The following is a 25,408-nucleotide window of genomic DNA, read 5'->3' as shown; positions in this document are numbered from 1 at the left end:
CAGCCAGCCTCTTGAAAAATGCTTTTGGCTTTGCCAGAGTGAATTATTGAGGTTTTTAACTCTTACATGGACATGAATTGCTAATGATGAAAAGGAATAAAGTTGTGTGCAAAATTTACTGTGTAAACTTTTCAAATCTTTTGCAACCATTTATTAATCCCCCACCAAAAAAGCCTGTCTAACGTAGGTGGGTGGTACTGGGCTCTTGGTGGCCACATCGTGTCTATCTTTAAATATTTATATGGGTGTATCTGCAGATTGAAATAATTCACGAAGAGCTGGGCGGCTTTTTTTTTGTTGTTTGCTTGGTTTTTTTTTTTTTTTTTGTTTTTGTTTTGTTTTGTTTTGTTTTGTTTTGTTTTGTTTTGTTTTGTTAGCGCTAAAACTCACATTCGCGGCTATTTTAGCAATTAGCCCCGGCTCTTCCGCTACTCGAACCCCTCAAAACTACATCTCCCAGCATGCTCTAAAGCTGGTCTGACCTCATTTCAAATGGCCCCGTAGGGCAACAAGGATGGTTAGTTTTGACCGTGCTTACTTGTCCCATAAATTATCGATCCTAATTGGCAGTTATTTGGGCTTTTATATTTGCCGACCTCTCGTTTTTGTACCGTGGTCACTAAATGCAGGGCTTCTGGCCTGGGAGGGCCCATGTATTCTTTCAATTGGTTGGGGAGCTGGGACAGTGTCTCTGGCAATAACGAGAATAGGAGGGAATGTTGACCAGGGAGCACCGCTGCGGCCGTTCAGAGGAGCAGGAACAGGAGCCCGGGCTGAGTCTGAAAAAAGCCGGATCCAGAAGGTGGCTCCGGAACGGCTGGGATTGGAAGATGGAGGAGCCGGAGGAACCGGCGGACAGTGGGCAGTCGCTGCCTCCAGTGTACATCTACAGTCCCGAGTATGTCAGCATGTGCGACTCCCTGGCCAAAGTCCCCAAACGGGTAAGAGAGGTGGGGATAAAAGACCGTGGGCTTTTAGGGTGGGGGTGGGGGCTGTTGGACCGGACAGCATTAGGAAGCTGAGAGGATTCCGGGCTGGGGGAAATCTTCAGCAGAAATTTGGGCAGGTGTGCTAGGCTATGGAGGAAGTGTTCCCTTACAGTTTCTGAGAGCGCCGCATTTATCGTCGGGGCGTCCAACGCACCGGAGGGGGTAGGGGTGCGGGGGAGGGGATGGTACTAGGGGATGGTGGCTCCACTACAAGGGATCCCTGAAGTGGAGAAGACGCTGCAAGAGAAACGTTCCAGCACCTCCGTGAGGCCCGGTGGCTTTCTCCTTAGCTATTTATATACTTTGTATCTATTTTGTCTAAAGTGCATTGCAACTGGTAAGTAAAAAGCGAGGGGAGTTAAAAGTTACTTTCTTTGTTCAGGATGATGAAGTCGATGGTATTTCTCTGAAATAAACATTGAAGAGACGTTTTTCTGCCTTTTTTTTTCTTTTTTGTTGATGCTTCTAGGCCAGTATGGTACATTCTTTGATTGAAGCATATGCACTGCATAAGCAAATGAGGTAAGTTGTCTTTCTTGAACCAAGCCCTGAAGCTAAGTGCTCCTTAGTATCCTACTTCACAGTGGACCTAATTAGGAAGAGAATAGTCCTTTCTTTCAAAGTTTTTTGCAATTCAGTGTTTGTAATCTGCCTGTAACCTAGTGAAAGCTCTTGAAGCATTAAGAAAACTTGAAAAAAGTACGGAAAGCAGTTAAGACCCATTAGAAATAAGATTCTATTACTGGAAGGGAAAGTAATCTAGGGATAGGTGCCCTGTGGAGATTTCAAGGTACCTTAGGGTACTAAAACCCATCTGATGGAAAAGAAATTTTATTCACCTGTGACATATTCTGAGATTTCTATGTGTTTATTTCTAAGCCAAATCTGAGGGTGTGTGTTCAATTTAAGACTTTTAGACACCCCATCACTATCACCTAACTTTTACAATTAAGCCTGGAGACAAGTCAAGACCAAAGCAAAACTACAACCAAACCAGAACTCAGCACACACTTAAGTGTTGCTTTAAAAAAAAGAATGAACTTGCTGTTTATCATTATAAGAATAGATATTTTAGCCCTGTCACTTGTAGGATTATTTATGACATTGTCTGGCCAAATAGGTGAGTGTCTACTCTGACTTGTGTAGTATACTTCATTTATTCCCCCAGAAGGTAGTGTAATAGGCTTTCAAATTTTATACTTATTATTAACAAAATCATTTACTGAGTACCTTTTTTTTTTTTTCCCATATGTTTGGTAGACATGAGAACTATGTGCCTTCCATCACAGTTACTTAACTTTTCCAAAAATTACTTTACGGGCACATGGGTGGTTTAAGCATCCAACTCTTGATTTCCACTCAGGTCATGATCTCACTGTTCGTGAGTTCGAGTGCCACATCAGGCTCCATGCTGACAGTGTGGAGCATGCTTGGGATTCTCTCTCTTTCTCTCTCTTTCTGCCCCTTCCATGTGTGCACGCTCTCTCTCTCTCTCTCTTAAATAAAATAAACATAAAGAATATTTTAAGACAAACAAGAAATCGATGTAAAGCGGAACTGTCCCATTCCCTTGCTATTAAGCAGAGAGGCTTTCTGTAAGTGTTTGTTAGATAAGAGGAAGGGCACTAGAAACCTTAGGGCAGGAAAACATGGTCCAAAAAACTGTAACATTTTTATTTTAATGCACAGATTTGTCATTTTATTGAAGGAGAAGCAAGAGTCCTTGTATCTTGGCCATGTATATGGAACTTTTTGATATTTATTTATTTTTGAGAGACAGCATGTGGGGGAGGGGCAGAGACAGAGAGAGAGGATCCAAAGTGGGCTCCGTGCTGACATCTGTGAGCCTGATGCAGAGCTTGAACCATGACCCGAGCCGAAGTTGCACCCTTAATCAACTGAGCCACCCAGGCGCTACTATATATATTTAATTGTTGAGACTGAGCTACAGGATTCTTCTGGCCTGCTTGGTGACAGTACTAGCGTATACAGTCATATTAATTCATGAAAAACCCATGGCTGAGTTCCCATTCAGCAAACAAAAAAAAAAAAACCACTACTGCCTCCCTGTGGCGTAGGTCATCACTTTTCCAACTTGAATGTACATATGAATCACCTTGTTAAATTCCGATTCTATAGATCTAAGGTGGCGCTGAAGGCTGAAGTTCTGCCTGTCTGACAGGCTCCTAGGTGCTGCTGCTGCTGCCGCTGGCGCTGCCGCTGCGGCCGCCGCCGCCGCCACCACCACTGGTCCATAGACTACACTTTAAGGGGCAGTGGGAGAGTCAGGAAAAGAAATGGGGAATAGGCAGACAAGTTAAAGGTGGTAAGTCCGGTTGTTAGCTTAACACCACCCTGTATTCTGAGTCACTTCTATTTGTCACTTCCTGTGAGAGCTTCTGAGCAAAGTCCCTTCTCTTCTTCCTCTCAGAGGTGGATATGAGGGACCAAATATAGGAACTTTTATGTTTTGAGCTGCCTATTTGTTATCTGTTAGTATTAACAATAATGATAGTCATCCACAAAGCATTTTCATATGTTATTTCATTTTCACATTAAGTCCCATAAGATCTCCCCACTTTACAGGTGAGGAAACTGAACTACAGAAGTCAATTTGCCTGAGGTTATGGAGCTGATAAGTACAGAGTTAAGAAGAGGTGCTCAGTTCTCAACTCCAAATTCAAAATTCATGATAATAAAGTTGCCTATTAAAGTAAAATTAGGGGCAACTGGGTGGCTCAGTCAGTTAAGTGTCTGACTCTTGGTTTCGGCTAAGGTCATGATCTCACAGTTCATGGAATTGAGCCCCAGGTCAGGCTCTGTGCTGACAGTACAGAGTTTGCTTGGGATTCTCTCTCTCCGTCTCTCTCTGCCCCTCTCCTGTTGTCTCGCTCGCTCTCTCAAAATAAATAAATAAATTTAAAAAATTTTTAAAGTAAAACTGTAGCTGAAAGGATTATATGTCCCAATTAGGAACTAATTCAAGTGCAAAGATCTCTGCCTACTAGTTTGTCATGGAAGTTGTAACTCACAGAGTGAAGTTTGTCCAATATCTGATTATTTCACTTAAATATAATCACTGGCTTTTTTTTTTACTACCTGTGAACTCAAGGAGATCTGTCCTCTCACCCCTTATTAGTGGAATCATTACAGAGATGTGAGGAAGTGAAGACTACATCAGTAAAGGAAGAGAACATGTTTATTATTTCAGGCACTGGAACTGGGAGCTGGGAGTTGTATTTTCTGCTCAGACTGCTGGCTCCTGCTTCCAGTTTCTGGCATACTCTGGTTCTGACTCACTCACCTCTCTTTGTTCTCTGTTATTATTAGGATAGTTAAGCCCAAAGTAGCCTCCATGGAGGAGATGGCCACCTTCCACACTGATGCCTATCTGCAGCATCTCCAGAAGGTCAGCCAAGAAGGAGATGACGATCATCCAGACTCCGTAGAATACGGGCTAGGTAAAGTCATTACTGGGCAGTGATGGGAGGTAGACAACCTCCACCTATAAATTGTAACTACTTATTTTACAACTTGCATGAAAGTCTTTATTTTTTAATTAAAAACTAATGTGTTAACCACAATATTAATCTCTTAGCTTAAACACGTATCTCACTTAACAAGCAAACCATATGAGTTGAGCAAAACCAAATGACGGATTAGACGGAGGAAAATCTTTTAGTTGCTTAGGCCCAATAGCAGTGCCCACATTGGGTCTGGCTGTTAAAACTTGAGTACATGTTTATGTTCTGGATAAGTTTTCAACCCTATTTCACATTAAACAGCTGTATTTTTTTAAACTGTAGGTGGCCAATGGGATAGTCTAGAGAAATAGCATGGTTTAGTAGAACTCTGGTCTGGGAGATAGTGAGTCAAGGGACCTGGGTCCCAGACCTGGCTCTGTATGACCAAGATAAGCTATATCACCTCTCAGGACTCTGTTTCTCCATCTGTAGGGTGTGACTAGCTAATCTTGAAGATTTAGCCTTTCTAGGTCCAATGCTTTAAAAAAATTATTTCCCCAACATTGGAGATGTTTGCTTCTCATTTGGAAGCTGATGTTACCACAGGAGCTTTTTAGTAAGATATGTTGTTGTCACATCTCAAGCTATTCCTCTTAATAGAGTTCCAGACCCACTTTGAATGTGTGGAGGTGGGACCTTCCTCCTACACCCCCAATCAGTGCTCAGGACACTAGCTGGGTGTCCTACAATTCAACTCTGACACTATCTGCCTGGAGATAGCATCAGATCCCACAGGTTAAGGACTCAGTACCACAACACTGCTCTACTCTTTAGATACCAATCGCAAGCCCAGGTTGTTACCTGTGCTTCTGACTGGCCATAAATCAGACGTCCCCACAATCCCCTCTTTGGGTTTAATTTTCTAGAGCAGTGCACAGAACTCAGGGAAACCATTTAATCACTAGATTACTAGTTGCTTACAAAAGGATATGTATAACTCAGAATGGCCAGATGGAAGAGATGCATAGGGCAAGGTATGATGAGAGGATGTGGAGCTTCCATGCACTCTCCAGGCATACCAGTCTCCCCACATCTCCATGTGTTTACCAAACCAGAAGCTCTCCCAGCCCTCCTTTTGGGTTTTAGGAGGCTCTGTTACATAGGCATGACTGATTAGATCATTGACCAATTGGTGATTGAACTCAATCTCCAGCCCCTTCCTCTCTCAGGAGGTCAGGGGATAGGACTGGTAGTTCCAACCTTCAATCACCTGATTTGCTCCACTGGCTACCAACCTCCATCCTTAGGTGTGATCCACAGGTCACCTCATTAGTATCACAAAGACACCTTTATTGCTCTCATTGTTCAGGAAATTCCAACAGTTTTAGGAGCTCTGTGTCAGAAATGGAAATGAAGATCATGTATAAATATTTCTTATTATATAAACCACAGTATCACACCTCCTCTTTCTCCAATCCATCTTTTAACAAACTCTTCTGATGTTTGCCCAAAGGTTATGACTGTCCAGCCACTGAAGGGATATTTGACTACGCAGCAGCTGTAGGAGGGGCTACAATCACAGCTGCCCAATGCCTGATTGATGGAATGTGCAAAGTAGCAATTAACTGGTCCGGAGGGTGGCATCATGCAAAGAAGTAAGAAAATGACCTTTCTGCTTTCTGCCTCTTTCCTTGAGTCAGTTTCTCAGTTATGTAAACTCTTATGCTTATTGTATCAGCATTTATTGGGAGACTTGTGTATGCATATAGCACTTTACCAGGCATCCTGAAGAGATACAAGTGAAATAGAAGAAGATAGGACAATATAATGGAAACCACACCATTGAAAGGCAGGATACCTGGCCTCTATGCCTAGTTTTTCTACAAACTTGGCTAACTGACCTGGAAAGATTAACCTCTCTAAGCCTGTTTTTCCATCAGGAAAATGGGCAGGGCAAAGGATATAACTAGACAGTCTCTACATTTCTTTCCAGCTTTTTGGAAATTCCCCTCACTTCAAGGGACTTATGCTCTAGAAACACTAACAAAATTAGAATAATTAGGGAGCAATATCAATTTTTTACCCACTGAATATATGTATGAGCTGAAGAGATTTAGCAGTATGGAGAAATTAATCATGGAAGTCTTGGAAGAGGTGAATTTTAGAACTAGTTCTGAAAGAAGTGGCAAACGGATTTTCAAACAGGTGGAAAATTAATGAGAATAGATTTAAAACAAAATGCTGAAGAATCAAGAAGGAAGCTCATGCTACCATCTCTAGGGATAGTGGCAACCAACTGAGAGAGTTCAGTGTCACTCTAAGGAGAAAGGGCTTCTGAAACAGCTGTTCTCAGGTGCATACTGTTGGCCATGACTTTGATACTCCTTGGTGCTCTGAAGTCCAGAGAAAATGGCACTTTGGTTTTCAGAATAAAACTGAGTACAACCTCAGCAGATGAAGATTAAGATACTAGTATGGAATTCATTTCATCAAATCAGCAGATCTTCTGTGTGACCAAGGAAGTCCTTGAGAAAATTTACTACTAGAATCTACTACTGAGGTGATGGCGCTAAGAGAACCAGTGTTTAATAAGGAGTTTTACATGGCCTTAAAAACAAAGAGAAACAGCTTACCTTTTGTTAGCTTTTGCTCTATTAAAAATTTTCAAAATAAAGACAGTGATTCCTAGGACAAAAAAAATGACCCTCCTTTAAACCACACATGAAAGGCAGAGTGGGGTGGGGGGGAACCCAGCCTCTCTGAACCAACGACCTCTATTCGAATCCTCTTGTGCTTAGCAAGTTGGGAAGAAAAGTAATGTGGTTTCGTGGAAAATGCCTGATCCTGTGAATTAGATCTAGTTTCTGCATGTGGCACTGGAGGATCTTATACATTGAGTTTTTTATAATTTTTTGAATTTTTTTAATATTTATTTTTGAGAGTCAGAGACAGAGCATGAGCGGAGTATGGGCAGAGACAGAAGGAGACCCAGAATCTGAAATAGGCTCCAAGCTCTGAGCTGTCAGCACACAGCCTGGCATAGGGCTTGAACCCACAAACTGTGAGATCATGACCTGAGCCAAAGTCAACGCTTAACTAACTGAGCCACCCAGGCACCCCAGATCTTATGTATTTAAATTCAGGGCCTGGATCCGTTTCTAGTGGAATACCCAGATACCTGCCACTTGTCACTGTTTTGCTTTGAAATGAAGCATACTCAATCTAGAGCCAATCATGGCTGCTTCTGGGCTACATGTAGGTGGGTATTATCTTAACTGTTTCAGACAGCTTTCAGATGATCCTACCTGGAAACAGACACTGTGGTGAATAGAAATTACAGAGAGTCTCTAGGGATTGCCCCAATTCTGGTCCAAATTCTAGGGGGTTCTTGGCACCTCTGGAACATCTCTGCAAATGGACTACAGGCATGTAGCCCACCAACTTACATCTAGCAAGCATTATCTATTTTAACCACAATATTTGTTTAAACTTTTCCATCCCCAAATACTTGTATGGATTCAGACATGCCATTTATTCATTCAGCATGCACTGATTAAGCACCTACTATATGCCAAGCATATGTTTATCATCACTAATAAGCAGAGATATAAAAATTGAAGCATGGTATATTTTTCCCTGACCAATTTTGAAAACAAATCTTCAAAATATCCTTGTTCTGGCATGGTTACAGTGAAACTGGTACACTCTTTTTGAAAGCTTTGGAAATAAGTGTTTAAAAGAGTGGGGAAAATGTTCATACCTGTTGACCCAGTAATATCATTCTTAGCAGTCTATTGTAAGGAAATAAAACCAATCCTGCCCTCAAGAAATTGATACCTTAAGAGGTAAGACAGCAAATAATTGCATTCAGAAACTAAAAAACAGTGATTTTCAAAGACAGTTCTTCAAAAGAAGAATGATGAGGGACTAATGCTATTAGATATTAAACATACAAAACTAGAATAATGAAAACATGGTACCACTGGTATAAGATTAGACAGATGATATTACGGTATGCTCTCCAAAGAGACTTTTACATATAAGAATTCAGTCTATTATAAAAGATGCTTTGCAAGTGAATAGGAGTGGAAAGGATTGTTCAGTAAATGATGTTGTGACAGCTGGTAGCATTTATACCCTCATCTCCTGTAATAAACTAAAAGAAGTGGCAGCTAGATTGAAGAGTTAAATATAAAAAATCAAATTAAAAAAATTAGAATGAATGGATATTTATCAGGCTTCTGAAGGGGAATAGATTTTCTAAGCTTAGGAAGTAATAGAAAAAATTCCCAAAGGAAAAGATCAACAAATTTAGATATATAAATTTTTAAAACCAAAATAATTTTTAAAAGTTTTGTGGTCATTTAAAAAATAAGATTTAAACAGAGACTAAAAAGGCATATTTGACAAAAATATGACAGAATGTGACAGGTTTATATTTTCTAAGTAAGGCACTTATACAGTATGATGTATAAGAAGTATGGGCAAAGAGCACAAATAGAAAATTTACAAAGGTGTTTAAGAACAACTAGAAAACATGGGGCAATGTTCATCACTACTGATCAAAGAAATGCAAATTTAAACAACTAAGTAGCCTCTCTTTAAGCCAGAATTGAAAAAGATGGTACTTATTTGGCTGGTAATAGTGTTTCAGCCCCTTAAAGTAATTTGGTAGCTAATGTGTATTAATGCCCTTTATCTACCTTAGGGATAAGGACTGATGTCCTTTAATCCTACTACTGAGAATATTTCCAGAAAAAATAATGCAAAATATGCAAAAAAAACTATTTGCATGGAAGCCTTTATCAGTGTTACTTATGAAACAAAAAAAAATTAGAAATAATGTGAATATGTAGTAATAAGGAAATGGTGAATCTACTCCATAGAATATTATGCTATTTTTTAAATGATGATTATGAAGACTATAGAGCATTTCAGGAAAATACTTATGTGTTAATAAAAAAATCAGGTTTTAAAATTGTATGCACACTGCAATTACAACTTTATAGAACATACACATATTAAAAAAAACAGTGGGAATAATAATAGTGGCTATATTAGGGTGGCAGAATTATTGATGATTTTTAAAAATGTGTTTCTTTAGTTTGCAAAATTTCTGGAAAGAGATTTTATTACTTTTGCAGCTAAAATATTACCAAAATAAAAAGATGCAAAAAAAGTTACAGCAAATATTACAGATGTTTAAATTCTTTATTCTAATTGATTTTTTTTTTTTAGTTTATTTATTTGCTTTTGAGTTAGAAAGGGAGAGTGAGAGAAAGAACGAGTCAGGGAGGGGCAGAAAGAAAGGAAAGAGAATCCCAAGCAGGCTCCACGCTGTCAGTGCAGAGCCCAACATAGGGCTCAATCTCACCAACCATGAGGTCATGGCTTAGCCGAAACCAAGTGTCAGATGCTTAACCGACTGAGCCACACAGGCGCCCTTCTAATTGATGTTTTAAAATGCTAAAATTTAGATAAATGGACAAAAGACATGAACAATTCACAAAAGAGGAAACAAATAGTAAATAAACATGAATAAATATTTAGCATCACTGATAATTATGGGAAGAGAGATTGAAATATAGTATATACATGTATACATTTTTCTCCTCCCAGATTTGAGCTGAAGGAAGAAAGATTTTTTACCTCATATATCTATAACTCTTGGTAATCTAACCTAAGGAAATAAGCCAATCCAAAATATGGAAAAGCTGTGTGTATGAAGATGGTCATTTCTCTCTTATAGCCAAAAAAGAGGAGGGAGACCTGAATATCCAACAACAGCAGAATGGTTAAGTTTTATACTGTAACATATCCACTTGATGGGCTATTATGTAACCATTAACAAATGGTGGTTAGGATGACTATATAACAAAAAAAGTGCATATTGGGGTGCCTGGGTGGCTCAGTCAGTTGAGCATCTGACTTCGGCTTAGGTCATGATCTCACGGTTGGTGAGTTCAAGCCTCAAGTCGGACTCTACACTGACGTGTGGAGCCTGCTTAGGATTCTCTCTCTCTCCCTCTCTGTCTGCTCCTGCCCCGCTCTCACACTCCTCTCTCTCTTTCCCTCCTTCCCTCCCTCCCTCCCTCCCTCCCTCCCTCTCAAATAAAATACAACTTTAAAAAACAGTGCATATTGTATAATGTTGGCTTTGTTTTTAAAGGGCAGGTAGCTATAACATTGTACATTCACTCTGATTAGTCATGTAAAAAAATAGATGCTTATGAAAAAAACATTTTTTTCTTCTTAGAAGGAAATACAACAAAATGATACTGGTGACTTTGTGAGGATGATGATACTGTGAAAGATATAGATATATATAGATACACACATACATACATACACATGTATACATGTATCTTTTTTCTGTTTCCTATATCTTCTCTAATGTGTATTTTATCAGCAGAACTTTTTATAGTAAAAACTGCTTGGAACAAGGTGGGAAGCAGTTACAGTACAGACACAATATGACCAGTGTATGCTCCAGTTATGTGCAGGGTGGTGGAGTGTACAGAAGAAGGAGAAGGAGTTTGCCTTCCTATCATCAGCAAGGATGGAGATTTCCAAGCAGAGGGAACAATAAAAACAGGGCAGTGGAAAGTATGGGGCATTTGGAGAATTGCAAGTAGTTAAATGTGGCCAGAATGTGAGGGCAAATAGAGCAAGACCAGACTGTAAAGGTTTTGTAAGCTATGCTGAGGAATTGGACTTTTTTCTCGGGCCAGTGGGGATTTACTGAAGAATTTTAGAGAGGGTGGCAATGTGCTGATTGGATCTGAGGGAACTGAGGCTAGAGAGGAGAAGGCCATTGCAATTATTCATTTAACAAACTTTTATTAAGCTCCTGCTGTATTCCAGATGATGAGGAAACAAAGAGTTATACAGGAGGTTCTTATTACTCGAGGGTACTTGGTACCAGACAGAAGGCCACTTAGTGAACCCATTTAAAAGGGGGACTAAACCATCAACTGACAAATGGATAAAGAAGATGTGGTTTATATATACAATGGAATACTACTTGGCAATGAGAAAGAATGAAATCTGGCCATTTGCAGCAACGTGGATGGGACTGGAGAGTATTATGCTAAGTGAAATAAGTCAGGCAGAGAAAGACAGATACCATATGTTTTCACTCATATGTGGATCTTGAGAAACTTAACAGAAGACCATGGGGGAGGGGAAGGGGAGAAACAAAAAGTTACAGAGAAGGAGGGAGGCAAACCATAAAAGACTCTTAAGGACTGAGAACAAACTAAGGGTAGATGGGGGTTGGGGGAGAGGGGAAAGTGGGTGATGGGCAGGGATGAGGGCACTTGTTGGGATGAGCACTGGGTGTTGTATGGAAACCAATTTGCAATAAATTATATTTTAAAAATAAAAGGAGGACTAAAATTTTAGAGTAAATAATGGGCAGGGCTTGATTAGTACACTAACTTGAATAATTAAAAACTGTTAAAATTCGTTTGTGTCTTAATAGAATTGAATGCTATGTAATTCTTACAACAAACAAAGAATGCATTGAGGATTGATTGCTTTTGTTTGGGCCTAATTTTTCAAACAAAAGTGTGCAACATTTCAAGATGGTACATTTGACTTTCTGTGAGATTTTTGCAGCACAATCGTTAAGAGGGTTGATTTTGCCAAAAATGTTCAAGGGCTTTTCCAGTTTTTCTGAGGGCTTCTCCTTAATCATTTGGTATTCAAATAACTTTTTTTTGAACAACTTTTAAAATCATTATCCTTAGTTATTTTTCTCCTCTTCATCTGTAAACTGGTCTACAGATCCTGGTTGTCAGTTTTGTGTGTTAACTTCATGATATCTTGCATATTTTTATAAGATTTGTAATTTTACTTTGTGATAGATTTGTAGCGAATTGCTCACTGATATATATGACAATCCATAAAAAACATAGTGATTGAACAGATGGATAGAGATAGGTACTAGTGTTTAAACGAGTAGGTTGTTTGAATGGAGACTGACAAAAGTGGTCAGTTCATTAGCAAATGCCTTCATACTATGACAGCTTGTGTATCCCTAGGAAACCTCAAAACCTTGATACTTCTGGGGCTAAGGCAATAAATTCTCAGTAATAAGAACTTTCTGTATCAGCAAAAGTCTAGTGCAGTGTTTTTTAAACTGAGAGTTGCAGTTCACTAACAGAACATTGTATCAGTTTAGTGGGCTGCAGCCAGCATGTTTTGATCCCAAGATGGATTTCATGAAACTTGTTCTAGTGTATGTGTATGTATTTGTGTGTAATAGGCCACAATGTAAAATGTCAAGTCACTGTGGAGTGAAATGACTGTGAACTTTGAAATAAGACTTAGGTGCAAATCCAGGCCACACCATGTACTGGCTATGTATGTAACTTTGGGGTTATTCCAGAAACAGCATGTGCAGGGACAGAGATGCATGAAGGCTGAGGGAACTTCCAAGTCTGTAATTAAAGCTGGAACTCCTGTAGGTAAGTGACTGTAAGAAAGGTAGGAGAGGTATAAAGGGTCCTTATATGCCAAGCTACATAGTTTGAACTTAATCCTTCAGATCAGTGGTTCTTGACCTGTTTTGGTCATGGACCCTCTGAAAATCTGATGAAAACTATGTATACTGTCTACTGTGTAGAAAAGTGCACATACACAAATTTTTCCTTGTAATTTCAGAAAGTATAAGACTCTCTTAAAGCCCTTGTCTGGATGGATGGATCCCTGGTTAAGAACCCTGGCTTTGGACAATGAAAAATCACTGAAGAAAGCTTTATCCAGGAGTAGGTAACATGATCAGATTTGCATTTTAGGGATCTGATTCTAGCAAGTCAGCAGGTAAACTGGTGGAGAGTTGGGGGAGGATGTTGATAGAGAAATTGATTAGGACTTTACTGTAATAATCTACCCAAAAGGAAGTGAAAGCAGTGGTGATGAGCATAGAAGAGCAAATAAATTCAGGAGCCATTTAGTAGCTAGAAGAGATAGGAATGGTAAGCAATTTAATATAAATGATACGGAAGGAGTGATCTAGATTTCTTGTGTAGATGACTGAGTAAATTTTGTTACCATTAACCAAGAAGAGTAAGAGATGAGAGCTGATGTGGTTATGGAGCATGTAATCAGAGATGTCTCCTAGAGAGCTGGTAACAGGGTCCAGCCCAGTAATTTTGAGCCTCTATTGTACATATGAAATACCTGGGGGTCTTGATAAAATGCAGATCTGGTTCAGGAGGTCTGGGATGAAACTTGGGAATCTGCATTTCTAACAAGCTCTCAGATGATACTAAATGCTGCCAATCTGTGGACCATACTTGGAATAGCAAGATGCTAGAGCTCAGGATAGCTATCTTCACTGAAAATACAGATTTGGGCATCAACAGCGTGATAGGTGGTAATTAAAACTAAGAAAATAGATAAAAATCACCTGAGAGGCATCTTTAATACAGAAAAACAAAACGAAACAAATACTGAGCCTTGTGAAATGCCAGTGTTTACAGGACAAGTAGAAGAAGATAAGCTTACAAAGGAATCTGGAGAAGAAATGTTCAAAAAGATAGGAAGAGAATCAGAAAAGACTTACCAGAGAAATCAAAAGTGAAAATTGAGAAGACCAGGTTGGAGAGTAGTGTCTGCCACCAGAGCAAAAATTGATTCTTGTGAGTGCGGGAAAACAAAAAACTTAGATGTTACATGGTTTATGATGTGCAGTATATCTGTGATATTAAAATTTTATAGAGTGGTCAATTAAGACAACTTATCTAAAAAGGCTCCTTGGATTAGGAAATGATAATGAGCAAATGATTGAGAAATAGTGCTGTAAAGAAGTAAAATAAGATTGGTCAGTAGGGAGGTTATGGCGAAGAAGACTTCAAAGGATGCAAAGGAGTGTGCCAGGGAGACAAGAAGGTGAACAGCATTCAGAAAGCCACAACTGCCTTTGTAAAAGCAGAGTGATGTAAAATAGCTTGGTGGATTTGGGAAACTACACACTGCCCTGTAGTGTTGGAGGTGTTAAAGTACCAAGTGGATAATGGCAGAAGGTGAGGTAGAAAAGTAGGAAATGGGTTATGAAAGGCTTCATGAATATCTGAATCCCCCAAATGAAAAATGTAGATATCTAGTTCTCTCTCAGAGATCTTGATTGGGTAGGTTTGGAGTAGTGTGTCAGAACTTACAACTTCCAAACTTTAGGAGTGATTCTGATGTGCATACTTTGAGAAACTCTGTAGTAGGAAATGGGGGGGGCACTGCAAAATTATGTGAGGAAGTAACGTGAGATCTGTATTTTAGGAAACTAACTCTGTAGTCATAGAGGATGGAAGGATTGAAGGAGGTGTTGACTGGAGGTAGGGAGACTGAATAGGGCACAAGCAAGTCCTCCCAATGACAAGTGATGAAGACCTGATTTAAGGCAGAGTAGTGAGATTGTGGGATGGAGAATGGTGAAGGCTGACTTGAGACAGCTTTAAGAGATAAAATCAAGTATTAATGATTAGTGGATATGAGTGGAGAGGAAAGAGGAGGAAGATAACTCAAGTTTCTGGCTTCCTTGAGCGGAGTCCCAGAGAAAGCAGGATATTGATAACAATAGCCAATGTGGTGAGCTACATGCTAGATGCTACCTTACCTGAATTTTGTCTCATATATTCTCATAGTTCTCATATATTCTTATATTAAGAAGCAGATGTTGTTATTTTCTCTCTTTTACCCATTTGGAGTACAAAGAGGTTAAACAACTTGCTCAAGCTTGGTAAGTGATCACATTGTTATTCAAACCCAGGCAGCCTGATTTTTCCAACCTGTGTACTTAACCCTTGTAAACCTCAATAAACAAGAATAGGTGTTGGTGTGCAGCAAAGGTAATAGCCAGGGAAAGTGGATACTCCAATTTGGAGATGGAGGTGAAAGCTAAAAATAGAAACAGAAGTGTTGCCAGTATATAAAGTGGTGGTGCAAACCATGAAAATGGACAGGATTACCTAGGGAAAAGGCAGAGAGTCAGGAGAAAAAGAAAGTAGAGCCTAGAGCCCCAGGAAACACCAACTTGTAACGGGCAAGTATAAGAAGAGGCCCCAGTGAATTCAGCCAAAAAGCGACAATCAGGGCCAGCCAGATAATCAAAATAGAAAGGGACCATGGAATCCCATGGGAGCAGAAGAGTTTAAAGAAGCAAAAAGCTCTCAGCAGTGCCACGTGCTATGGAGGGGTCAATCCAGAGAAGTACTAAAATGTCAGTCATATTTGGCAAGTAACATAGTCACTAATGATTTTGGTAAGATAACATCCTGGAGAGGGATGGGAATACAAAATGTTGAAGGGTGAGCAGGAACTAAAGCAATGGACAGGAAAGGAACATAAACTGTCCAAAGGTTTGAATGGAAAGAAAGGAAAGAGGAGGGCAATAGTCAAGGGAAAGTGAGGCTTGAGGGGTGCTTGTTGGGTTTGCTCTAAAAGATTTAATAATATGTATGGGCTGAAAGGGAAATACTGGAAATATGAGAAGGATAAGAAATGGAGCAAAGTCTCAGAGAAGGCAGGAGAGGATGGGGTGAGTGGCTTTGGGAGGAGGAGAACCACCACTTGTGAAGCCAGAGCAAAAGAAGGGAAGGAGGGTGTTACAGACGATTGAGTGGGTTGCCTGCTAGTGAACTGAAGAGTGCCTGCCCAATGACCAATACTCTCTGTAAAACAACTCTTGCTCTCTTCTATCACTTCCTCACAGGCTGCTTTGAATCCTTTGATTCTGCTTTTTGTAGTCAGACTCTTAGGAAGTCATCTTGTCGCATCTAGATTCCCTTAAATGGGACTCACCCTGTCCATGTAAACATGTGCTAGGAGATATTAAAACCCAACACAGAACAGTGATTCCTAACCTCCAGAATTGTCTGGCGATATCTTATTTGTCCACTTTGACTGGCTGTTCCTCATTCTTGCCTTCTGGTGTCTCTTAACCTATTTGACTCTGCATCTCAGCTCCCAATATTTTCCTTTATCCTGTTCTGATAATCCATTTAAGACCTACATCTCTAGCTCAATGATGCATTTCGTCCTCCCACACTCCTGTTTATGTCCTCTTGTCCGATAACATTTCTGCCTACCACATGGCAACACCGGATCTTTGCCAGCTGGGCCCCCTCTGTCCTGCTTCCCTGTGAGAAGAGACAGAGATATATCCTAGAATGCTGTTGGTTTCTGGTACTTCCACCTGGGGGGCAGCAAATGGTAGAGCCATGAAACTGCCTTGTGTCTTGGCAAGCTCTACAAGAATGTAGAACTAGACCTCTAGCTCTTAAGTACTACCCACCTGGAAATTATGATCAAAGGCACTAGAGCTGTATTATCAAGGCCTCCAGTTCCTTATGCATGGAGTGAATAACAGTGGATTGCATTACAGTTTCCCCAAAGGGCTGTATGCAGAGTATAACTTGTTAACTGAGTGGCCAGCCCCGCTCCTGTATCTGTACTTCCTGCCCTCCAACCTTTACAAACAGATAACTACATGAAAATGGAGGCCTGGATTCTCTTTATACCCATTCAATGCTGGCACCTGGAGAACAGACACATCACCAGACAAAAGAGACATTCCTTTACTGTAGTAGCCCAGATCATTCTTTCAATATGTGCCCAACCTGTAAGGCACCAGCCCTTCCATCAGAAGACTGCCCAGCCAGGCAGCAAAGTAGGAACCAGCTAAGACATGCTTTGTTCCTATGGCATCACCACCCCTAGCCTCTAGGGGATGAGATGTGTTCTTATACTTCCTTTAGAACTGGGGAGGACCATACATCACAGTAGTTCAGTGTTGTCCAGGGAATCCCAGGTCCCTCAATTACTAGCTGTAAAACTTCTGTGCCTCAGTGTCCTCATTTGTAAATTGGATATAATAATTTAAGTTATCTACCTTATAGGGCTATAAGGATTAAATCTAATAATAATTACATTAAAAAGCTTAGCAAAGAACCTGGCACATAGCATTTGATAAAAGTCACTTATATCTGGACTGGGTTATACTCAGGGGGTCCTAGGTAGCCTCTCAGAAAAGTCCCTGGTCCAGCAGGTCCCACTACCTATCCAGCTAAAGTCAGCCCTGGTACTGTTTGTCCCCCACTGCACTTACACTTCCCCTTTGCCTATAAGCTGCTCTTGACAGAGTAGACTATTCACTTTTGCCTTCAAGACTCATGTCTTTTGCTTTGTCAGACTTTTACTGCCAGGATTCCCTATACCCCTACCCCTCCCAAACATCACATAGAATTCTCTGTTCAACTAAACCTTTACACTGCTAGGTCCAACCCATACCCATAAGACAAATGAAGATATTCTCTACTGAGAGACAGAGAGACTGCGCCTGATTGGGAAATTGACTGTACACTAGTGCCAATACCCAGGACTTTTCCTTTAATACCAAAGGAGCAGATGTTCTCCCAGTCTAAAATCAAGGCCTTCTATAATATAAAAACTTTGGACAGCAACTGACTGCAGGTTTCATCAGATCCTCCAGTTCTTCTGCATTGGCCTTGAGACACTTTCTGAAAATAAAAAGCAGAGAATATTTTCTGTCAAGATTATTTCAGCCTCAGTGTATTCACTATTCAAAATCCTTTCTGTTAACCTGGAACCTCCCAATTTAATTCCATAAGTCTCTATTATACACAGAGCTGTCTATACCTTAGGGGCACCAAGAACCTCATCTAGATTAAGAAAACTAATGTATGGAACTTCCTGTGTGGTGCTCCTGCCTTCTTCAAGCAAATGAGATCACACACCACCTCTTAGAATAGTTATTTACCTGATCAATAGTTTGATAAATTTATTTAATGTGATGTCACAGAATCTCTAAGCTACATGGTAATGGGATGTTAGTAGTACTGTCTCCAGGCCAAGCCCTGAAGTGTGAGTGTTGTGTTTCTGGATAAGATGTAAGCCTTTCTGAAATGAAGGGAATGTGGTCCCAGACACAAAAATGACCTTCCTGTAGCTGAAGGCCTTCTACCCCAGCCTTGGCCTGTACCATTGACTAATGCCTTCAGCATCCATGTACAAGGATGTGGATGGAGTGGGAGGGTGATAGGTTGGGGTTGTTGTCCTGTTACAGGAGGACCTGAGTACTTTCATCTCTCCCCCTGCGCCCACATCTCCAGGAAGTTGGCCCGAACCAAGGTTAATTACCCCAAGTGGGAGTAAGAGCTCTTAGTGATCAAGGCCACTTTCAAGATAAGGAGACACTTCCTTTTAGAAGGACAGACAGTTTGTGATCATGAGCTCAAACAATTATAGCCTAGAGCAGCCAAGGCAGACTCGTAAACTCAACCCATACCAGGTAAAGTAGACCCTTCCCAAAGCACCCATCCTATTTCAGAATTCAGAATACCAACAGGCAGTAGAAATGGGTTTCAGCCCAAGAAAGTCATAGCCATTTACTCCAGCCACAGCATAGGGAGCAGGCAGATGCATGTGTAGAACATAAAGATTCGGGCCCATTCCAGGGCAGCCCAGAGGTTTATGTTGTTCCGAGATGCCCCATGCTATTATGATCAGGGTTTGCCTGTGCTCATGGGTACCACTCCAACAAGCCAACACAGCCCATTCAAACTTTGCACATAATCTCACAGGTTTTGTTTCATACTGTGTTCTGTAGACCACTTGCATCTTAATCCTAAAATGAAGATGCGTGAATCACACCCTCTAAGGGTGCAGCCCAAGAATATTCACTTTTTGCCACTGCCTCCCTGGGTAATTCTGATGCCCAGCACAGTTTGAGAACTCCTGGTCTAAAGGTTTTTCTAGTTGCCCCATTCTGACCTAACCACTAATAATCACTGTAGTTGAGGTAAAAACAGACCAAGGTAACCTTCAGGCTCTTGGGACATTGTCCCAGTGAACTTCAGTACAGATTTTCCAACCTCCCACATCTGTAACACCTTCTTACTAGTGGTGGGTCCCTCTTTGCCCGTTACCTCAATTCACGGCAGCCATTGCTGCCCATACATCTAAAAGGTCTTCTACTTTCACGGGTTCCATGGCCATCTGCTCCCCAACCACAGCCTCCAGTTCATACACTAGTTTTGGAGAATGCCATGCAAAATCATCCTCGGCCACATTTGCCTCTCCACCATACCACTACCAGCAGACAACCTGCCAGGCCATATGGATTAACCATGTTCTGGTGGGGGTGGAGGAGGGCAGCACTACTTCTGTACTTCCAATACATAATACAATTGGCCCTCTGGGCCAACCTCCTCAGAATTCTCTTCTAATGCACTACAACTCCTCTATCTAACTCCTCTATCCAGACCTCTTCTCTTCCTGGCATTTAGCCTACTGTTGCCTTGGAACCATTGACATCGCTGAGCCTGGTCAGTACCTTGCTGACCAAGTATGGACTACCCAAGTACACATTCAGTTAGCCTTCACCATAAAACATGGCATAGAGGTTAAGAGCAGGGATTCTGAAGTCACACTGCCTGGATTTGAATCTCAGCACTACCACTTTTTCTATGTGACCTTGAACAGCTTGCTTAAACTTTATGTCCCTTGATTTCCTTACCTATGAAATGGAGATAATAATAGTACCTACCTCACAAAGCAGTTGTATTACATGAAGTGATATGGGTAAAGCACACAGAAAATGCCTGGCACATAGAAAAACTATTTGCTGCGGGCTCTGGGCTGACGGCTCAGAGCCTGGAGCCTGCTTCGGATTCTGTCTCCCTCTCTTTCTGCCCCTCCCCCACTCATGTTCTGTCTCTCTCTGCCTCTCAAAAACAAAGAAATGTAATAATAAAAAAAATTTTAGAAAAAGTGTTTGCTGTTGAGTAGTGTATGAATTACACTAACTGGATCATTCAGGTGTGAGACACCAGTTAGATTTTCTTTTGGCACAGCCCTGTCTGCCCATGCCAAAAATTGAAGGACTCTTACCTAGCAACCTCTGAGGTGAAATTTAGTCATCTTCCCATAGACCTTCTATATCAGCAAGCAGTTTTTAGAATATTGTGCCCTTGCTACTTCATGATCACTCATCCAAGTATTTTGCTACTGCCTGATGCACTTGTCTATGCTGTACCCTGCAGTTAGCCTCAGCAATCTAGGGCTTGGAGACCAGTTTCATCTTGCAAGAGGCGCTAGCTTTCCAGCAACATCATGATTGTCCAACTGCCTGATTCACTACAAGGTTGTTGATCAGGAGATAGTTGGGAGGACCACCCATCAGCATGTTGATCTTATAAGCCTATTATAAGCATGCTTTCCTAGCTGAACCTTAGTATTCTCTCTTAAATGTAACTCTGGTGTTTGTTTTCAGGTCCAGGTACCAGGACTGCAAGTAAATTGCACTCTTATGCCCTGCCCTTTGCCTCCACCTCTACCTCCTGACCCCAGATCAGTTCACCCTTCTACGCAATCTCATTAATAAACAAAAAGAACATGGGGCGCCTGGGTGGCGCAGTCGGTTAAGCGTCCGACTTCAGCCAGGTCACGATCTCGCGGTCCAGGAGTTCGAGCCCCGCGTCAGGCTCTGGGCTGATGGCTCAGAGCCTGGAGCCTGTTTCCGATACTGTGTCTCCCTCTCTCTCTGACCCTCCCCCGTTCGTGCTCTGTCTCTCTCTGTCCCAAAAATAAATAAACGTTGAAAAAAAAATTAAAAAAAAAAAAAAGAAAGAAAGAAAAAGAACAGACTGTTATGCTCAGAGACCGGGGAAGAGATCTTAAAAGTGTGACTGAAGGTAGTAACAGTGGTTGTAAAAAGGAAGGAAAGCACTTGAGAGTGATTTTAGAGGCATAACAGACAGAACTTGGTGATCCATTGGCTATTGGGGATAAGGAGAAGGGACAAAACATTGCATTGGTTCCTTGTTTCAATCAGAGTAAAAGCTAGGGTCCTTACTCTACCCTACAAAGCCCTGCACCTTCCTTCCTTCTCCCCTCTTCCTCCTGTAAAACTGTTTTCTTCCTTTCCTTGCTGTTCTCTGGCCACTGGACTTCTCATATCTCTTGAACCTACCAGGCATATTCCCACCTCTTGGTCTTTCCCCTTGCTGTTCCTACTGTCTGAAATACTCTTCTCCCAGCTAGTGCCCCTTCATCTCCTTCAAGTCTTTGCTGAATAATCACTGTCTCAATAAGACTCCCTGGCCATGTTTTAAGATTTGCATTGCAAAAAAGCTTCCCATTGCCCTTACACTGTGTGATTGTTGTCCATACTATTAATCATCAAAAAATTATTTAATTTACTTATTATTTATGTCTGTCTTTTCCCACTAGAATATAACTTTATTTTTATTATTTATTTTATATTTATGTGAAATAAACTTTGTAGGAGGTAGGGATTTTTATCTCTTTTGTTCATTACTATAGCTCACTGCCTAGAACTCTACTTGGCACATAGTAAACCCTCAATAAAATTTTGTTGGGTGAATAATCAAGTGTGAAAATTGGAATGGATGGGCAGGAGATGACTGAGAAACATTAATTCCCAGCTGTTTGGAGGTGTGTCCTTCATACTACCAGTTGACTTATTGAGTGTCAAAATGTTTGGAAAATTAAAAATTATTAAGTTGGAAAGATGAGTTAATTCCTTCTCAACGTAGGCTCTCAATAAATACTTGTTGAATGAATCAATGATAATATCTTAACAGATTTTATGAAATTATCAGAACCAGGACAATGATAGAGTTAGAAAGAAAGGGAGGGAGGGAGGGAGGAGATTCTACACCGCAGTCAGAAGTTTAAGTGTTCATAAAGTCGAATAAGCAGTCAGTACGTCAGAGTTCCAGCATATTCAACATAACCAAAAACTGTGGGCTTATATAAGCTTTGCATTTTAGCCAAGGGACCACTAGAGGGCATGCAAGGCTAAATCAAGGATGTTTTCTGCTTGATGAGATTCTCTTTAACGTCATCCATTGTTTCTATTCATTGATCTGATGTTCATCTAAACTGTTTCATCAGTTCCGAGTGTTCTGCTGAGCTAATTTTTTCATCATCTCAGCATCTGTCTCATAATCGTTCTTCAATAAATATTTATAATTTGAATAAAAGAATGAATATTTAGAGTCAAGAGATTTTCACCTTGAAATTTGTGTTTGACTAATTAACTGTGGTCAGTATTTCCATTAGGAAACTATCCTTCAGAGTTCATAACCTGGCTGATAAATATAGCATCCATGATTCTTGGTGCTTAAAGAATCCTTAGACAAGAGAAGGGCAAGAGTCCGACTTGGCATTTATGTGCTTTATTTGTGTAAACAATAGTGTTAGGTAACAGTGCACATTGTAGTGCCTGAGCTAAGAGCCACTAATGACCCTGGCTGCCTCTGCTCTGATACCAGCTCCTCCCTCTTTCAAGAGAGGCTGGCAGCTGATGAAGAATGCTGGTTGCCTGGTCTGGCCCTGACCCTCCAGAATTGTTAGCTGGAATTCTGCAAATGGAGATTTCACTGCTTTTGAAACGTGCTGTCCACAGTGTGTTTGAGAGCTACAGGGTTGTCTGGGATGAAGAAAGTTAAACAGGTTTTGCTAATTGTCTTGATTTTCCATTGTTCCTATTGAAATTCTCTGAAAGGGTTTTGGGTGCCTGGATTTGCAGCTTTCTGAGCTGGATTACTATGGAGGTGTGGAGATCTTGTCCTGCTGTCAGCTCATAGCTGATGGCCCTGAGTGCCCTTGATTCAGGCCGTTGATGAGCTGCGCCCTCAGTATTAAGTATTTTTCATTGGTGGAGTCATTTCAAATAGCCTAAGAAATATAATGCATGTTTAATAAATTTAATTTTTAGAATAGTTTTAGATTTATAGAAAAATTGAGCAATGGTATATAGTGTTGCCATGTATCCCACACCCAATTTCCCCTATTATTAACATCTTACATGAATATGATATATTTGTTATAATTAATCCATATTGATGCATTATTAACTGCAGTTCATAGTTTACTCAGATTTCCTATTTTTTTTGTCTAATGTCCTTCTGTCCTAGAATCCCATCTAGTATACCATTACATTTAAGCTGTCTCCTTATGTTCCTCCAGGCTGTGACATTTTCTCAGATTTTCCTTATTTTGATAACCTTGACGTTTTGAGAAGAAGGTATTTTATGTATTTTAATGTGTTTTCCAGTCTATTTAATGTACTCATCAAGTGAGCCTAAGAAATACAATCCATCTTTATTCCCAGCACCTATTTTTGTAATCTGAATGGTTCCTGAAGCTGGTCCTTGCTAGGAGGACAAGTTGTCTGTAGCACTGGTGAATTTTTCTAATACAGTTTGCACTTAGAGCAAACCTTTTTATTTATTGTCCATAGTCCTAAATCCATTCCGGCATCATCTTTTCTCAGGAAACTTAAATGGAAATTGAAGGCGCAAATTCACAGTATGTATCTAGGACTAATTGCTCTTACTTTTTTTTTTAATTTTTTTTAACGTTTTATTTATTTTTGAGACAGAGAGAGACAAAGCATGAATGGGGGAGGGGCAGAGAGAGAAGGAGACACAGAATCGGAAGCAGGCTCCAGGCTCTGAGCCATCAGCCCAGAGCCGGACGCGGGGCTCGAACTCACGGACCGCGAGATCGTGACCTGGGCTGAAGTCGGACGCTTAACCGACTGAGCCACCCAGGCGCCCCACTCTTACTTTTTTTTAATGTTTGTACTATAGTGAGAGATTTCATTTTTAGTTTTACTGCTTAAATATAGGAACCAAGAGTTCTGTGGAGGAAAGAGGAAGGAATGTTGGATAGGGTCACATATTGTTCTATAGCTTTACTTTAATTTAATCTTCTACCCCAACCTGTCTTTAATATAAACTGTATTATCACCAAAATAAAACTCAGCTTTCCTTTTTTTTTTTTTTTCAACGTTTATTTATTTTTGGGACAGAGAGAGACAGAGCATGAATGGGGGAGGGGCAGAGAGAGAGGGAGACACAGAATCGGAAACAGGCTCCAGGCTCTGAGCCATCAGCCCAGAGCCTGACGCGGGGCTCGAACTCCCGGACCGCGAGATCGTGACCTGGCTGAAGTTGGACGCTTAACCCACTGCGTCACCCAGGTGCCCCTCAGCTTTCCTTTTTTTAAGCATATTTTCAAATATTTAATCCAACTACCCACACAGAGTCTTACACAATGATACCACTTAATTTAGTTGGAATGCTAGTAAGCTACATACACTTCCTAGCTGGTCTTTGCTAGAATTTGGTGGATTTTTCTTCTGAGAATCTTTATTTTCCATGCATTTTATGAACTGTCTTTGGAATTCAGTAAAACTGGCTATTTAAACTCTTCTGGAGACTGGGGGCAAATCAAGGTAAGATTTAAATTGAGAGGGGTGAAAATCACTGATCTTGCCTGATGTACTTTAATATAACTGTAATAATAAATCATACAAGGTAGATTGAGTCAAGAGGTAATTATGGGCTTTATGCCAGGCAACTAACAAAACCTCTCAAGAGATTATTACAGTTTCCTTTAGGAAGTATCTTGAAGGTTGTTAAGCTCTTATTAATGTCTTGACCAGGAATCCCTATCTGTGAACTTCCTTTAAGAAAGATATACATCCATAAAAAAAGGCACCTTAATTAACTTTAGAGACTTCTGCTTGCACTTTAAAACCTATTTCATATAAACAAAATCAATATTTGCTAAAAATTTCTCAGAAATGTATGCTAATTATAAGAAATGTAGTGTAGGGTCGCCTGAGTGGCTCAGTCGGTTGAACGTCGGACGCTTGATTTTGGCTCAGGTCATGATCTCATTCCTGGGTTCAAGCCCCACATCAGGCTCTGTGCTGACAGTGTGGAGCCTGCTTGGGATTCTGTCTTTCCCCTCTCTCTGTCCCTTCCCCGCTCACTTGCACTCTTTCTCTCTCAAAATAAATAAACATTAAAAAGAAAAAGAAAAAAGAAATGTAGTGTAAATAGTTGGAATGCAAGCCACTCACATGAAATAGAATTGATCATTGAAGGTAATGGT

General features: G+C 40.5%; 1 protein-coding gene across 3 annotated transcripts in view; it reads left to right on the top strand.

The window, feature by feature from the left end:
* Window positions 1-454: 454 nt before the first annotated feature.
* Window positions 455-25,408, top strand: part of HDAC8 (histone deacetylase 8) — a 228,833-nt gene continuing 203,879 nt past the window's right edge. Inside the window, exons 1-4 of one of the 3 annotated variants that reach the window (XM_043569861.1) lie at window positions 455-941; window positions 1,459-1,511; window positions 4,320-4,450; window positions 5,967-6,108. In XM_043569861.1, coding sequence (XP_043425796.1) covers window positions 717-941; window positions 1,459-1,511; window positions 4,320-4,450; window positions 5,967-6,108 — 551 coding nt within the window. In that variant the 5' untranslated portion in view covers window positions 455-716. The remainder of the gene's footprint in view (window positions 942-1,458; window positions 1,512-4,319; window positions 4,451-5,966; window positions 6,109-25,408) is intronic. The other 2 variants (XM_043569860.1, XM_043569862.1) reach the window with 2 other exon arrangements.

Source organism: Prionailurus bengalensis, chromosome X (genome assembly GCF_016509475.1).
Source record: "Prionailurus bengalensis isolate Pbe53 chromosome X, Fcat_Pben_1.1_paternal_pri, whole genome shotgun sequence".
NCBI classification, from domain to species: domain Eukaryota; kingdom Metazoa; phylum Chordata; class Mammalia; order Carnivora; family Felidae; genus Prionailurus; species Prionailurus bengalensis.
Note: the sequence above shows the minus strand (reverse complement) of the source record. Positions and strands in the feature narration are given on the sequence as shown.